The 17,712-nt window shown below is 41.8% G+C and overlaps 1 protein-coding gene across 2 annotated transcripts in view; it reads left to right on the top strand.

Annotated features, from left to right (window-relative positions):
* Positions 1-17,712, top strand: part of hspa12a (heat shock protein 12A) — a 114,638-nt gene that overhangs the window by 73,857 nt on the left and 23,069 nt on the right. For both annotated transcript variants that reach the window (XM_073027837.1, XM_073027836.1), the window contains exons 5-7: positions 77-181; positions 1,856-1,972; positions 11,755-11,926. In XM_073027837.1, coding sequence (XP_072883938.1) covers positions 77-181; positions 1,856-1,972; positions 11,755-11,926 — 394 coding nt within the window. The remainder of the gene's footprint in view (positions 1-76; positions 182-1,855; positions 1,973-11,754; positions 11,927-17,712) is intronic.

The raw sequence follows: 17,712 nt of genomic DNA, 5'->3' as shown, positions 1-17,712 counted from the left end.
CTGTGAAAGTGTGGACAATTGTTACTCTATGAAACTAACGGTGAGTGGTGCATTTATTTCTTTTTCTGTCATCTAGGATCTGACAATTGATACAGAACTGGAAGCTACCAATGGGAAAAAGGTCAAAGCTATTGAAATTTTTGCTTTTGCACTGATGTTCTTCAAAGACCATGCCTTACAGGTGTGTTGGAAATAACAAAGGACATATATAAAGTGGTTTCATTTTTAACTGTGACATTCGTGAGATGTTTTTAATAGAAGTTCGCTTGTCACATATATTTTAAAGTTTGTGCTGTTCAGTACTATACTGGAGGATACTGGTAAACCATTTTCAAGTTCAAGTTTGTCATTCATCCGTACACATGAATGCCGCTAAATGAAACAAAATTCTTGCAGACCAAGTTGCACCTATACTCACAAACATGAAGTCATATTATCACAAATAAATTAACAAACAATAAGGTGCATTGCAATACAGTATAATGCTACTGGCTCTTCATATGTCATGAGACCTGGGTGGTGGCAGGGACTTCAATAGGCTTACATCCTGGGGGAAGAAACTATTTCCCATCCAAACAGTTCTTGTCCTAATACTATGGTACCTGCAGCCTGATGGTGGGGAGGTGGGAAGGAGAGGTGTGTTCAAAGAGATTGTTGGGTGGATGGGAGGGTTCACTAACAATGTTAAGACCCAGATGTACACAGCACTCCTGATAAATATCTCTGATGGGTGGAAGAGAGACCCCAATGATCCTCTCAACAGCCCTCACAATCCTTTGTAGGGACTTGCAATCAGATGCCTTACAATTTTCGTCCTAGACGGTGATGCAGCCGGTCAGCAATAGATCACAACAGTTTTGAAGCTTGATGTATCAGACAAAGAGATTTAGCAGCTCTTATGACTTCACTGAATGTCTAAGAAATCTGATACTTTCCGTGAAAAAGTGCTTCCTTTCAAATTTGTTCAGTGATTTTCAGTTCTGAATAGATTCACATAATGTTACTCTTATTAGTAAAGCTTGGGTTCAGATTTCACGGTTTCCGTAGGCTCACTAACCCTCACAAATAACTATTTCTTCACTCTTTCATCTTCATAATTCTATTTCCCAGTAATTATCCCCACATAGCCAGTTGCCAAATGAAATGGATTCAAGATCAGAAGGCAAAATCTGTGTTTCAAATTTCTGGGGCTGATAGTATGTTAAAACAAATCTATCCAGTATTTGCAAACTAATTCGTAAGCAGCCTATGTATGTAAGATTAAACTTGTCATGTAAAAATTCTCAGCATCAAGTTCAGGTACGTTGTTGTTCAGCTGTACACACGTATACTGGCAAACAAGACAAAGTTCCTCCAGACCAAGGTGTGCAACATATAACTCACACACATAACATATACAGTCATATTACCACAAATAAGTTAACAAGTCATAAAGTTCATACACAAGTTAAAAGTAAACAGTATAACGCCACTGGTGCTTCATTCGTGATGAGACCTGGGTGGTGGCAGGGAGATCAGAAATATAATGACTTGGAGAAGAAGCTGTTGCCCATCCTAACAGTTCTTGTCATAATGCCACGATACCTCCTGCCTGATGGTAGGGGTTCAAAGAGATTGTTGAACAGATGGCAGGGATCATTGACAATGCTGACATCCCTGGGTATACAGCATTCCTGATAAGTATCTCTGATGGATGGAAGAGAGACCCCGATGATCATCTTAGCAGGCCACACAGTGGACAAATCCAAAGGAACGGCAGAGACGAATACATCTGGTAATATTAAACCAAGTAAGTGTGCAATTTTCAAGCAAATAAATAACAGGAAAGCTGTCACTGATGTCGTTCTGTTTTCAGGAGCTGGGTGACCAAGCTGGTTCACCATTTGACAACTCGGAGGTCAGATGGGTCATTACCGTGCCAGCAATATGGAAGCAACCTGCAAAACAATTCATGAGACATGCAGCCTACAAAGTAAGTTAGATATGTATACAGTAAACCTCAAGGGATAAGATCCAGGGCCCTCCGTTGGTTGGGTCGGCAATGAATGTTGTGTCCTAGCTGACAAAGTTGATAGGCAAGTCAGGGCAGAACAGTATGAAGAGCAAGTAGTTGCCAATGCAGCAGACTTCCCTTTCCACTCAGCAAAGGAACTGCAGAGACTGATACAGTCTGCTATCACCGGAGTTGCCAGTCAACGTAGGACTGCCTTAGGGACTCCAACTTTGCATTTTTCCTCAGGGTTTACTCCCAAAGCCTTCCCCATGAGTGGGTATAGCTGCAAAGCAGCAGAGGTCTGAGATCAGAGCTTTCCTTCTACTAGATGGAGTGCCAAACACAACTGATGAGCCCCATCTGCCCAAAGTGACTGGTTTTAACGTGCTAGCAACCCACTTTTACTCCTTCTCCTGTCAATAGAAATGGTTCCACCAGGCAGGGTAGCTAAGCCACACATTAAAAGCCAGGAGCTGGACTTGATTGTCAGTAACTGTTTGAGACGCACACCATTGGGGAGCATTTAATAGCTAGCAGGAACTTATCTCTACTAGCACCCCTGGCTTTGGCAGCCTAAAGGGACCAAAGGTTAAGATCACAAATAATCCAATAACACTCAGAATTGTTACAGTTTAGGTAAAATTATTGTAGGCTTCCAAAGCAATGGTTGGGCTGCATTTGGAGTATTACTGGTTGTCAGACTATTGGAAGGATGTGAATGTGCTGGTGTAAGTGCGAAGGTGAATCACCAAGATGTTGGCTGGATTGTTAATCTTTACTTATGGGGAGAGATTGGACAGGCAGAGCTTGATTTCCTTTGTGCAAAGAAGGCTAAGTGGTGACCTAATGTAAAGATATCTACAAAAGGCATTGATATAGAGGCAAAGTTATACCTACACCCCTCATAAATGTACTCTATGCACTTCAGTTTCCGCCCACATTTCAAAGACATGCGGTTAGGGTTCATAAGTTCAGGGCATGCGGTGTTGGCACCGGGAGCACGGTGACACTTGTGGACTGTCCCGCACTATCCTCGCTAATTTGAGGTTTCAATATACATATGACAGTAAAGCTGATCTTTTTCTTTAAAAATATAATAGATACCCAAAATCATTTCCCAACATTAGGGCCAAGGTAGGGACATCAAAAACAAGAGGGCAGAGATTTAAAGTGAGAGGTAGATGTTTTAAAGGGAACCTAAGGGGCAAATTTTTAAGCAGAGTGTGGTTGATACCCAGAATACACTGACAGAGTAAATGGCAGAATGAGGTGAGGTACAAGTACTCCATCGAAAAGGCATTTATACAGGCAGAAATAGGCAATGTGTCGAAGGATACGGTTCTATTGCAGGTGGGTACTGTAGCTTTAATGTGTAACTGCAAAGTGTCCGTTATGGGCATATAGGAAGAGAAGCCTGTTTTTGAGCTGGAAGGAGGTCATTTGACTGATCAAAACTACTGACTCTACCAATCTGATTAGGCCCATGTGTGAGTTTATTCTCTGTAGTCCTGGCCTACATTTTTTTTCCTGCAAATTAAAAGACTTTCAGAAAACTTGTAATGTTTCTGTTGCTAGTTCACCTGGTTTTATGTAGATTCTGCTCTGCAGATCAAGCTAAACTTGTGGATAGGCTGACAAATTATGCTCTGCAGAATACTAGATTAAAAGGTGATTTGATAGAGCTGTACAAGATAATGAAAGGCATAAATGGATAGCCGGAGACTTCTTCCCAGGGCAGAAAAGGCTAATGTGAAGGGTCATAATTTTAAGACAATTGAAGAGAAGTATAGAGGGAATGTCAAAGATAAGTCTTTTTACACAGAGAATGCAGGGTGTGTAGAACACCCTGCCAGGGGCGATGCTAGAGCCAGATACATTAGAGACATTTAAGAATCTCTTAGATAGGCACATGGATAATTGAAAAAATGGAGGGCTGTGTAGGAGGAAAGGGTTAGGTTGATCTTGGAGTAGTTTAAAAGGTTGGTACACCATTGTGGACTGAAACACCATTGTGTTTTAAAGTTGTATGTTCTATAAGAGTAGTCTGATTGGTAATTGTTAGTAGGTCCTGAAGAAGGGCCTCAGTTTGAAATACTTATTAATTTCCATAGATGCTGCCTGACCTGCTGAGTTCCCTCAGTATTTTATGTGTTTCTCTGGATTTCTGGCAACTGCAGAGATTTGTGCGTATATGAGAAACAGAAGGAAAAATGATTGAGGGTGAGGTCTATCTCAGCCAGATGGAGGAGGGTGGTGGTGGAGGGGGATTGGTTAGTTATTTGCTTATAGAAACATAGAAAATAGGTGCAGGAGCAGGCCATTCAGCCCTTCGAGCCTGCACTGTCATTCAGTATGATCATGGCTGATCATCCAACTCAGAACCCTGTACCTGCTTTCTCTCCATACCCCCTGATCCCTTTAGCCACAAGGGCCATATCTAACTTCCTCTTAAAGATAGCCAATGAACCGGCCTCAACTGTTTCCTGTGGCAGAGAATTCCACAGATTCACCACTCTCTGTGTGAAGAAGTTTTTCCTCATCTCAGTCCTAAAAGGCTTCCCCTTTATCCTTAAACTGTGACCCCTCATTCTGGACTTCCCCAACATCGGAAACAATCTTCCTGCATCTAGCCTGTCCAATCCCTTTAGAATTTTATACGTTTCAATAAGATCCCCCCCTCGATCTTCTAAATTCCAGTGAGTGTAAGCCTAGTTGATCCAGTCTTTCTTCATATGAAAGTCCTGCCATCCCAGGAATCAATCTGGTGAACCTTCTCTGTACTCCCTCTATGACAAGAATGTCTTTCCTCAGATTAGGGGACCAAAACTGCACACAATATTCTAGGTGCGGTCTCACCAAGGCCTTGTACAACTGCAGTAGAACCTCCCTGCTCCTGTACTCAAATCCTTTTGCTATGAATGCCAACATACCATTTGCCTTTTTCACTGCCTGCTGTACCTACATGCCCACCTTCAATGACTGGTGTACAATGACACCCAGGTCTCGTTGCATCTCCCCTTTTCCTAATCGGCCACCGTTCAGATAATAATCTGTTTTCCTGTTCTTGCAACCAAAGTGGATAACCTCACATTTATCCACATTAAATTGCACCTGCCATGAATTTGCCAACTCACCTAACCTATCCAAGTCACCCTGCATCCTCTTAGCATCCTCCTCACAGCTAACACCGCCGCCCAGCTTCATGTCATCCGCAAACTTGGAGATGCTGCATTTAATTCCCTCATCTAAATCATTAATAAATATTGTAAACAACTGGGGTCCCAGCACTGAGCCTTGCGGTACACCACTAGTCACTGCCTGCCATTCTGAAAAGGTCCCGTTTACTCCCACTCTTTGCTTCCTGTCTGCCAACCAATTCTCTATCCACATCAATGCCATACCCCCAATACTGTGTGCTATAAGTTTGCACACTAATCTCCTGTGTGGGACCTTGTCAAAAGCCTTTTGAAAATCTAAATATACCACATCCACTGGCTCTCCCCTATCCACTCTACTAGTTACATCTTCAAAAAATTCTATAAGATTCGTTAGACATGATTTTTCTTTCACAAATTCATGCTGACTTTGTCCGATGATTTCACCTCTTTCCAAATGTGCTGTTATCACATCTTTGATAACCGACTCTAGCATTTTCCCCACCACCGATGTCAGACTAACCGGTCTATAATTCCCCTGTTTCTCTCTCCTACCTTTATTAAAAAGTGGGGTTACATTAGCCACCCTCCAATCCTCAGGAACTAATCCAGAATCTAAGGAGTTTTGAAAAATTATCACTAATGCTTCCACTATTTCTTGGGCTACTTCCTTAAGCACTCTGGGATGCAGACCATCTGGCCCTGGGGATTTATCTGCCTTTAATCCCTTCAATTTACCTAACACCACTTCCCTACTAACATGTATTTCCCTCAGTTCCTCCATCTCACTAGACCCTCAGTCCCCTACTATTTCCGGAAGATTATTTAAGTCCTCCTTAGTGAAGACAGAACCAAAGTAGTTATTCAATTGGTCTGCCATGTCTTTGTTCCCTATGATCAATTCACCTGTTTCTGACTGTAAAGGACCTACATTTGTCTTGACCAATCTTTTTTTTTTCACGTATCTATAAAAGCTTTTACAGTCAGTTTTTATGTTCCCTGCCAGCTTTCTCTCATTATCTTTTTTCCCTTTCCTAATTAAGTCCTTTGTCCTCCTCTGCTGGTCTCTGAATTTCTCCCAGTCCTCTGGTGTGCCGCTTTTTTTTTTGCTAATTTATATGTTTCTTCTTTGGACTTGATACTATCCCTAATTTCCCTTGTCAGCCACGGGTGCACTACCTTCCCTGGTTTATTCTTTTGCCAAACTGGGATGAACAATTGTTGTAGTTCGTCCATGCGATCTTTAAATGCTTGCCATTGCATATCCACCGTCAACCCTTTAAGTATCATTTGCCAGTCTATCTTAGCTAATTCACGTCTTATACCTTCAAAGTTACCCTTCTTTAAGTTCAGAACCTTTGTTTCTGAATTAACTATGTCACTCTCCATCTTAATGAAGAATTCCACCATATTATGGTCACTCTTACCCATGGGGCCTCGCACGACAAGATTGCTAACTAACCCTTCCTCATTGCTCAATACCCAATCTAGAATGGCCTGCTCTCTAGTTGGTTCCTCAACATGTTGGTTCAGAAAACCATCCCGCATACATTCCAAGAAATCCTCTTCCTCAGCACCCTTACCAATTTGGTTCACCCAATCTATATGTAGATTGAAGTCACCCATTATAATTACTGTTCCTTTATTGCACGCATTTCTAATTTCCTGTTTAATGCCATCCCCAACCTCACCACTACTGTTAGGTGGCCTGTACACAACTCCCACCAGCGCTTTCTGCCCCTTAGTGTTATGCAGCTCTACCCATATCAATTCCATATCCTCCAGGCTAATGTCCTTCCTTTCTGTTACGTTAATCTCCTCTCTAACCAGCAATGCTACCCCACCTCCTTTTCTTTCCTGTCTATCCTTCCTGAATATTGCATATCCCTGGATGTTGAGCTCCCATCCTTGGTCACCCTGGAACCATGTCTCTGTGATCCCAACTATATCATATTCATTAATAACTATCTGCACATTCAATTCATCCACCTTGTTACGAATGTTCCTCGCATTGATACACAAAGCCTTCAGGCTTGTTTTTACAACACTCTTAGCCCTTACGCAATTATATTGAAAAGTGGCTCTTTTTGCTTTTTGCCCTGGATTTGCCTGCCACTTTTACTTTTCACCTTACTACTTGTTGCTTCTACCCTCGTTTTACACCCCTCTGTCTCTCTGCACTTGTTCCCATCCCCCTGCCACATTAATTTAAAGCCTCCTGAACAGCAGTAGCAAACGCTCCCCCTAGGACATTGGTTCCAGTCCAGCCCAGGTGCAGACCGTCCTGTTTATACCGGTCCCACCTCCCCCAGAACTGGTTCCAATGCCCCAGAAATTTGATTCCCTCCCCCTTGCACCATTTTATGAACGAAGCACAGAGCCTTGAGGCATTCCTGATGGGGGACTGAAGTGTATGACTGATCATGGTAAAAATGAGGCTGAAAGGACCAAGGAATTGAAAGTTACTGATGAAATGGTCTCCCTTTCTCCCATGGTCCCCTCTCCTATCAGATTCCTTCTTCTCCAGCCCTTTACCTCTCCCACACACTCGGCTTCAACTATCATTGTCTAGCTTGTCCTCCTTCCCCTCTCCTTACTTTTCTATTCTGGCATCATTCCCCTACCATTCTAGACCTGATGAAGGGTCTCAACCTGAAATGTTGACTGTTTATTCATTTCCATAAATGCAGGTGACCTGCTGAGTTCCTCCAGCATTCAGATTTCCAACACCTACATGTTTTATGTTTGTGATTTCTGATTGTCACATGTACTGAGACACAATGACTTCTCGTTTCCATGCAATCAGATAATTTCAGAACATGAATACATTGATGCAGTGCAAGGGAAAAGCAGAGAATATTGTTACAGAGACAGTTCAATGCAGGTACACTGTAAGGTGGCTAGTGGTGTTCCACAGGGGTTTGTGTTGGGTCCGATTCTTTTTGCATTTTGTGCCAATGATTTGGATGATGGAATTGATGGCTTTCTTGTAAAGTTTGCAGACAATCTGAAGACAGGAAGAGGGGCAGGTAGTTTTGAGGAAATAGAGAGGCTACAGAAGGACGGACAGATTAGGATAATGGGCAAAGAGGTGGCAGCTGGAATACAGCGTTGGGAAGTGTATGGTCATGCCCTTTAGTAGAAGAAATGAAAGGGTTGACTGTTTTCTAAATAGAAAGAAAACAGAAATATCTGAGGCTGGGGATTTGGGAGAAGGCCAGGAAGTGGGGCTGAGGGCTGGGGGAGAAGGGCCAGCCATGATTGAATGGTGGAGGCCTAATTCTGCTCCTGTGTCTTATGGTCTTCTGGGAATCATTTTGCAGGATAAGGTTAATTTGCAATTTGCAGCTGTGGTGAGGAAGGCAAATGTGATGTTAGCATTCATTTCAAGAGGACTAGAGTATAAAAGCATGGATGTAATACTGAGTATTTATAAAGCACTGGTAAGGCCTCACTTGGAGTATTGTGAGCAGCTTTTGGGCCTCTTATGTTAGAAAGGATGTGCTGAAACTAGAGAGGGTTCAAAGGAGGTTCACGAAAATGATTCCAAGATTGATTGGCTTGTCATATGAAGGGCATTTGATGGCCCTGGGCCTGTATTCACTGGAATTCAGAAGAATGAGGGGTGACCTCATTGCAACCTATTGAATGGTGAAAGGCCTTGATAGAGTAGATATAGACAGGAAGTTTCCTACAGCCTCAGAATAGAGGGGCATCATTTTAGAATGGAGATGAGGAGGAATTTCTTTAGCCAGAGAAGACAGAACCTGTGAAATTCATTGCCACAGGCAGCTGTGAAGACCAAGTCTTTATATATATTTAAGGCAGTGATTGATAGATTCTTGATTGGTCAGGGCGTGAAGGCAGGGGACTGGGGCAGAGAGGAAAAATGGATCAGCCATGATGAAACAGCAGACCAGACTCGATGGACCAAATGACCTAATTCTGCTCCTATGTCTTATGGTCTAAGGTGCAAGGGCCATGACATGGTAAATTGGAAGGCCAAGAGTTAATCTTTATTCTGTAAGTGGTCCATCCTATGATTTTTATGAATTGGTAATTGATTGGGTTAGTTAAAAGCTGATAATTTGTCCTGCTAGATTTACACCCTTGTGATGACGGAAGCATTTTCCCTTTAATGAATTATGAAGGAAAGAGAAAATTTGTGAAAGGACAGATTGAAAAGGTGACACAGGTGCTGTTTAATATAACAACTGGTGAGCTGGCATAATAGATTCAAGGGTAACAGGAAAGAAAGCAATTTGAACAATTGTCACAGGAAATGGGATGGCTGAGTAAAACCACTTAGGGACGCTGACACATCGCTCATTATAAGTGGACATAGAGGTGACAAGAGTGACAAAAAGAGCTTAATTTTAACATAGGAGATTGGAATTTTATATGTGAAGAACGAGAGATTTTATGCAATTACAATTGGTTGAATCTTAATTGGAACACAAGGTTTAGTTTTGGGAATGTATTTTTCACTACAGGAAATCAAGCAGTGGCTCACTGGATTAGGAACTGGAATCAAAAGTCTACACTACATTGGGAAGCAGCTGAATGTTCCTTATAAAATTAAACAGTAAATACTGGGCTACTCATCAGATTAGGAACATCTGTGAGGAGAAAATCTGAGTTACCGGAAAGGTCCACCATCTGAGTTGTTAGTGATTAAAAAAGAAAGCAGTAATTTATGGATTAGTGTGAATACAAATAATGAAAACATCAACGTGAACATTGGCACAGCTGCATACTGCTTCACTATGGAAAGAGATGAGAATAATCAGTTTCAGGCAGGTAAAGTCAGCCAGTAGCCCTTTAAATTGTGAACAAACTCTGAGAAGCCCTTATGAATATTATGACGTATGAAAAGTACAGTTTTCTATAAAGGACAAAAGGCAAAGCTGCCAATTATTCTGACAAGCAGAGGCAGTTGTGTAAGTCAATAACTACAATATAGTCCAATTCAGGGCTCAGTTTCCATCAGACCTCTGCTGATATTAGCTCAGCAGTTTTTAAAGGGTGACATGGTTGAAGAACAGTCTCAGCTCTTATTATTGTGGTTGGGTGCATCATGACATGGACTGAGTGCTAATAGCTGCTTCTAAGTATGGAGCTTGACAAGTGACATGAGATGGAGAGTGGCCACGAGAAGCCTAATGATTGTGTGGAACCGACACACTGACCAACAGTGAAAGAAATTACACACTTGGAGGTGGAGGGACCTCTCCCATGAGTTATTGACCAAATGCCAATACACACTAAATATTGAGAATAGAGGATTCATTTTATTTATCTATATTTTTATTTAGCAAAACAGCACAGAAGACACCCTTCCAGCCCAATGAGCTGCACCACTCAGCAACTTACAAATTTAACCCTCGCCTAATTACAGAGCAATTTACAATGACCAATTAACCTACTAGCCGGTACATCTTTGGACTGTGGGAGGAAACTGAAGCACTCAGAGGAAACCCTCAGGGTCACGAGGAGAACATGCAAACTCCTTACAGACATTGCCAGAATTGAACTCCACACTCCGAGCTGTAATAGTGTTGCACACCAACTATGCTACAATGGTGCCTATCATCACAAATACAAAATGAGAAATGATATTTAAGCATGGGCTCAATACTTAGAAAGAAAAAAATATTAAGAAATAAGGGTAACTCATAATTTAGTATCATCAGTAACCCAGCCTAGAATATGTTGTTTGCCTTGTTATGTACTAATTACAGTGGATTCTGGATAATTGGGACACATCGGCACCTGTACATTTTGTCTCAATTAAGCAGATGCCCCAGTTAGTTGTAGTTTCATGGAAATTATTGAAAAGGTATAAAAAAGACAAGCTACCGTTTGAGTAACAAATTATGTCTTTAAATGAAAACTGTGTCTTAGTTCTTCATTGTTATCGATGGAGGAATTCATACAGTGGTTCACTTGAGCTGCTTCTCTCTCCATCTCCCGCTGAAAACAGATCACAACCCATCACAAAACCTCTCCCCCAATGTTCTCCAGAACCTTCTCCCAGTTCCAACATCCTGATTTGATGACACAACATTCCTAGGCGTCCCTTATCTTTAACAGTAACCCAAACTCTATCAGTAGAACACACTGCTTCTGCAGAATACCATTACATGAAATACTCCTTGACATTAGCAGTAAAATCTTTACCAGGGCTTTACACTAGTTGGAAACTATTTGGCTACAGTCCCGTGTCCTAATTAACCAGCATAGTGTCCTAAATAAAGGAAGGAAATCCCAGTCATTCTCTTGACTAGTATTTGTTCTTTAAGATTTGTCCCAAATAAGTGGCTGTCCCAATTAATCAGTGGCCCAATTAACCATAATCCACTGGTTAATTGGAAAATAAAAATTGTAATAAAATCATTGTCCGAAGCAATTAACTATGTTTCCCTAATGACAGACCTGCCCACTCCACCGTGTCTTTCCAATATTCTCTGTTTTTATTTCAGATTTATAACATCTGCAATATTTATCATTTGGGCTAGAATAGGATCAACAGACTGAGTGACCTCGTGGTGAGCCTAGGTTTTCCTGAGACCAGACTAATGTTTTCGATTTCCTTCACTTTTCTAGGCGGGCCTGGCTTCACCTGACTGCCCGGAGCAGCTCATTATTGCACTCGAGCCCGAGGCTGCCTCCATCTACTGCCGGAAACTCCGCCTTCACCAGATGATTGACCTCAGTGCCAAGGAGGCTGTCAACGGGTATAGCCCCACTGAAACACTTGCTTCTGGAATAACACATGGTATCTGTATCTGTTTATTACTTTGAGTGATCAGATTTCGAAACATTTCTTAATTCTAATGAAGCAATGTCACTATGGATAGAATATAGAAGATTCTCCACCACTGATATCTGTAATGTACTCATATGCACACCAGGGTGATCAGGAACCACTCCCAGGAGATGAGATGGCATTTGGTATGTACTGATAATGCCCCAGCACTCTAAAGTAATCTACCTTCTGGTTTCTGCTGCATGGAGCCATATATTCTAGGCACTGGGAAAATGGAAGCTGCAGGGCACAGCTCAAAGTTCAAAGTAAATTTATTATCAAAATACATATATGTCATCGTATACCAACCTGAGATTTGGTTTCTTGCGGGCATTCACTTAAAAAAGCAAAATAATAAAAATTAATAAATAAGCAATAAATATCATAAACATGAGGTGAAGAGTCCTTGACAATGAGTTGATAGGTTGTGGTAACATTTCAATGATGGGGCAAGTGAACTTGGATGACGTTATCCCCTCTGGTTCAAGAGCCTAATAATTGAGGGTTAACAATTGTTACTGAATTGGTGGTGTGGGTCCTGAGGCTCCTGTTCCTCCTTCCTGATGGCAGCAGCAGGAAGAGAGCATGTCCTGAATGGTGGGGGTCCTTGATGATGGATGCCACATTCCTGCGATGGCCTCCATGTAGATGTGCTCAATGGTGGGGAGGAGTTTGTATTCACTGTATGGTGGGGCAGCAGTTAGTGATGCTGCCAGTGGTTTTAGTGTGATACTGAACCTCCATGCTCTTTGGGACTGTGTGTCTTTCCCAATTTCTTCCCAGTTTCCATTGATGCTTTAGTTGGTAAGGTGATTGGCTATTGTACATTAACCACTGTGTAGGTAGGTGATGGAGAGATTAGGGATAATAATGGGCAATATTAGGAGTGGTAGGAGTGGTATAATATTAGTGGGATGCATCTGTGTCTAGGGCAGCAATGAAAGTTCTCCCAGTTTTCTTTACTGTCAGCCATGGAAGTCCCAGGTTGAGACTCAGGAATACCATCACACAGAGATGTAGAGGGATTCTTCATGCTCTTTCTGTCACCGTTTTGTTTCACCAGTCAGAGTTGTTTGTTCTGAGCTGAACCCCCGAACCTGGAGGACATGTGGACCACTCTTGGTCTGGCCTCTACCCTTTGACCAGTTTGGCATGGCTGACCCTACCAAGAGCCAAAGTGCAAGGTCCTGATTCCAAGTAGCATAGCTCTCCAGGTCATTGAGGCACGCAAGCCTCCAAACCATGACAAGTTTGTCATGGATCTTGGAGGATTGATGGGATGGCTACCATTAACTGGATGGACAAATGGCCTCTAAGTCTTAAGTGTATATGATATCAGTTTGAGAGGAGCAGGCCATCCTTTTGGTTGTCATTAACCGAGATCCCTTAATCAACATCACTCTATGAAAAATAACACGTTGTTATTATTTGATTTGGGAACTTTGTGAGCAAATTCACTGGCATGTGTGAGCTGCCATGGCTGTATCTGAAAAGTTATTACACTGGCTGTATAGTCTTATGGGTTTTCCCTAGATACTCCACGTTGCTGTCCATATCCCAAAGATGTCTGGGTTGATCCACCATTGAGCTGCTGTATATCACCATGGTGCAGATGAGTGGCAGGAGAATCAGTGGGGAGCTAATGGGGCCCCTGAGGAGGGAATAAAATTGTTGTGAGAGCTTGCATTGACCCAATGGGCCAAATGGCCATCTACATCATATGAAATTAAATAAATATAAAATTAAAAATAGGCTCATAAATAAGACAAATAACCTTTGCAACATTGCTCATTATTTAACAGTGAAGATAGTTCCCCCAATCCTCCAAATCCAGTCTCCATGGTTACCCCTCAGGAATGTACTTCTTGGAATAAGACCTCTTCCCAAATCACTCCACCCATAAACAGCATTTTGGAGCTTCAAAATCTCAAATCTCTCTGCATCATGGTCAGGAAATGGACACACTTCATGTTATGGCCTCCTCCCTTGTTACCCTGCCTGACAGAAAGCCAAGCCAACCAATCCAGCTGATTTTCAGTGTAAACAAATATCATTCGAATTCCCTAACGTACTTCAGGTTGGTGACTTTTAACTTTTCTCATCACAGATGTTCCCTGATTATTGAGTGTTTCTGGCATTTTCTCTTTTTATTTTACTCTTGTGGGCTCAGTTGATTGTGAAACTGTAGAAGTGATAAGGGCTAAATTTGAAACTGGAATTTTTTTCTTAGTAAGAAACTGTACAATTTTGGCATTACTTGCAAGTCATCTCACATTAATACAAGACACACTGTTGGCCTAACCACATCATCAGTACCTGTGCGAATTTCTCATTCTGCTAAGACTTCCACTGAGCCTCAATCTGATTATTAAAAAAGCCCCCCATCCTGAGCAGTACACACAAACTACCGGAGGAACTCAGCAGGCCAGGATGAGACCTTCTTCAGGACTGAGAAGGAAAGAGGAAGATGCCAGATTTAAAAGGTGGGGGGAGGAGAAAGAGGCTAGCTGAAAGGTGATAGGTGAAGCCAGGGGTGGGAAAGGTCAAGAGCTGGAGAAAGGAGTCTGATAGGAGAGGAGAATGGACCATGGGGGAAAGGGAAGGAGAAGGGATCCAGGAGGAGGTAATAGGCAAGTGAGAGGAGGTAAAAGGTCAGAGTGGGGAACAGCAGAATGGGTGGGGGGGAATTTGTTTACCAGAAAGAGAAATCGATAATCGGGTTGGAGGTTACCCAGTCAGAATATAAAGTGTTGCTCCTCCACCCTGAGGTTACCAAGGTGAGGCCATGGACCGACACGTCGGAATGGGAATTGGAGTCAGAGCACCCTGTGGACTTTCATCAGGTGGATATCCTGGAATATCAGAAGATAATTGTCCTCAATACTTTGGGAGGGCTGTGTTTAAGCTGGAAGACATTGTCAGTTCTTTTCCAATAAGAAAACAATTGTTTCTGGATATCAATGAGTTTGTGATCATTTTGGTAATAGTATGAACCTCAGTGTACACAATTAAATCAGGTTATAAGTTCCAGACCAATTTTCTTTTAATATTATGCTTAAATTCCCAAATAGCATCTGTTGCCATTCATGCTGAGCTCCTTTCAAAACTATGTTCAGTGTATTACAAGGATATGCAGAAGCTGAAAATCTAGAGTAACACACATAACATCTTGAGGAACTCAGCAGGCCAGATAGCATCTTTGGAAATTAATAAATAGTTGAAGTTTCAGGCTGAGACCCTTCATTATGGCTGTGCATCGGTGTTTTAATTTCCTTTACTGGCAATATGTGAAGGAATTGATCTGCACGGAAGTGTGGTGGTTAGCACAATGCTTTACAATACCAGTAACATGGTTCAATTCCCACTGCTGCCTATAAAGAGTTTGTACATTCTTCCCGTGACCATGTGGGTTTCCTCAGGGTGCTCAGGTTTCCTCCCACAGTCCAAAGACGTACCTGTTGGTAAGTTAATTAATCACTGTAAATTCTTCCATGATTAGTTTAGGATTAAATTAGGGAATCGCTGGGCAGCCCGGCATGAAGTGCTGGAAGGGCCTGTTCCATACTATCATGTCGTCTCAGGCCAGGCCTGTTCCATGCTGTATCTCAATTAAATTAAATAAAACCTTACTAGCCTTGTTTGCTTTGTTTTAGATAGCCAGCACCTAATCCATCATTCCTTTTAATTACCATTTCATTACTCTGTTAGATCTGTCTTTTCAGTGCTATTTCAGTTGCTAAACTGTTCACCAGTGCTGTATACAGCCATTTTCAGAGAATCAGTGCTGCATTTCACTCCATATTTGACCCATTATGTGGAATTGGCATACCAAACTTTATTTCACAAGCATACATATCTCCTCAATTCGTAGCACACTACTTGTGAAGGAATTACCAAAGCAGGGTGTTTTTATTTGTCTTCAAATTTCCTGTGATTTCCAACACACACAAAATGCTGGTGGAATGCAGCAGGCCAGGCAGCATCTATTGGGAGAAGCGCTGTCGACGTTTCAGGCCGAGACCCTTCATCAGGACTAACTGAAAGAAAAGATAGTAAGAGATTTGAAAGTAGGAGGGGGAGGGGAAATCTGAAATGATAGGAGAAAACAGGAGGGGGTGGGGTGAAGCTAAGAGCCGGAGAAGGGAATGGATCATAGGATGGGAGGCCTAGGGAGAAAGAAAGGGGGAGGGGAGAATTAGTGAATAGTTTTCAGGCAAGTTCCACTGATCCACAGTCATGTAGTAAACATTGCTAAGGAACAACATGTTTTTATTGTAGATGGATGGTTAGAGTTTAACTTTGAAGGGTATATAATCTTGTTTTAAATGAATATAATTTTTTCTGAGTAGGAATATGATAAAATGTCTCTTAAGGCATTTTGCAGGTATTGTTTCTTTTTTTTGAAGTTTATAAACACTTAGACTTTTAAAGAAACATTGTCTTCATGAAAGTCACTTGTTATTTGAAATATCACAGAGTAAAGGGCTGTGATTTTCATTGGAATGACATTTTATTCAAATACCATGCACATCTTTAATGTGATTTATGCATGTACAGTAAAACTCGGATAATCGACTAAGTAATCTTTTAGAAATCCTAATTGTTCAGCATCTGGCTCACTAACAAGTCCAGAGAGTGAGCTTGGGCTAGGGTCACAACGGTGGGCTTAATGTGGGTTTAGCATCTGGATTGTGTGCGGGGTACATGACCAGGGCTGAGGTCAGGGACATGAGTAGGTGTGTGGCCATGACTAATATCTGAAGTATCTGATAGTCCAGCACCACCAGACTCCAGAGTGTGCAATGTTAGTGGAGTTTTACTGTATTTGATTTTGAACAGCAGACGAGGAAGTAGTTTTTCATGAAGGTGGTGATCCCAAAGATCTATCAGTCTTCCTGTATATGCTTCCCCTTCACCCCCACCCCAACCCTGCCAACTTTTACCAATTGGTAAGGCTAAAAATTGCACAGAGGTCAGTTCTGGGTGGGTCTTGGCTTTTCAAGAATGGTTTCTATAATGTTTTAAAGGAAACCACGCCAGGCCACACTTATAAAAAGCAAGTAAGACACATTACAGGTAGAGGATGCTCCTGTGATTGCCAGTGGGTTGCAGAAAATGTTTGGTAGAACAACGAAAGAGGATACTGGATCTCTTAATAGGGAATGAGACACGACAGTTAACAGAAGTTTGTGTAGGAAACACTTTGTTTCTAGTGATCATGATGCCGTTAGTTTTAAAATAATTATAGAGAGGGATAGGTCTGGGCCGTGGGTTAAGATTCTGAATTGGAAAAAGGACAATTTTGATGGCATCAGAAAGGATCTGGCAAGAGTAGATTGGGACAGGTTGTTTTCTGGCAAAGGTGTACTTGGTAAGTGGGAGGCCTTCAAAAGTGAAATTATGAGAGTACAGAGTTTGTATATTCCTGTCAGAATAAAAAGCAAGGATAACAGATTTAGGGAACCTTGGTTTTAAGAGATATTGAGGCTCTGATTAAGAAGAAGGAGGAGGAGGTGCACAGCTGGTATAAGCTGGAAGGAACTAATGAGGTACTTGAGGAGTCTAAGAAATGCAAGAGAACATCTGAGAAGAAAATCAGGAGGGCTATGAGAAGGCAGGAGGTTGCTCTAGCAGACAAGGTGAAGGAGAATCCTAAGGATTTCTACAGACATATTAAGAGCAAAAGAGAAAACAGCTTCTCTGGAGATCAGGATGGTACTCTATGCATGAGCTGAAAGAGATGGGAAGATCTTAAA

Source organism: Hemitrygon akajei, chromosome 23 (genome assembly GCF_048418815.1).
Source record: "Hemitrygon akajei chromosome 23, sHemAka1.3, whole genome shotgun sequence".
Taxonomy (NCBI): domain Eukaryota; kingdom Metazoa; phylum Chordata; class Chondrichthyes; order Myliobatiformes; family Dasyatidae; genus Hemitrygon; species Hemitrygon akajei.
This window is presented reverse-complemented; position numbering and strand designations above follow the sequence as displayed.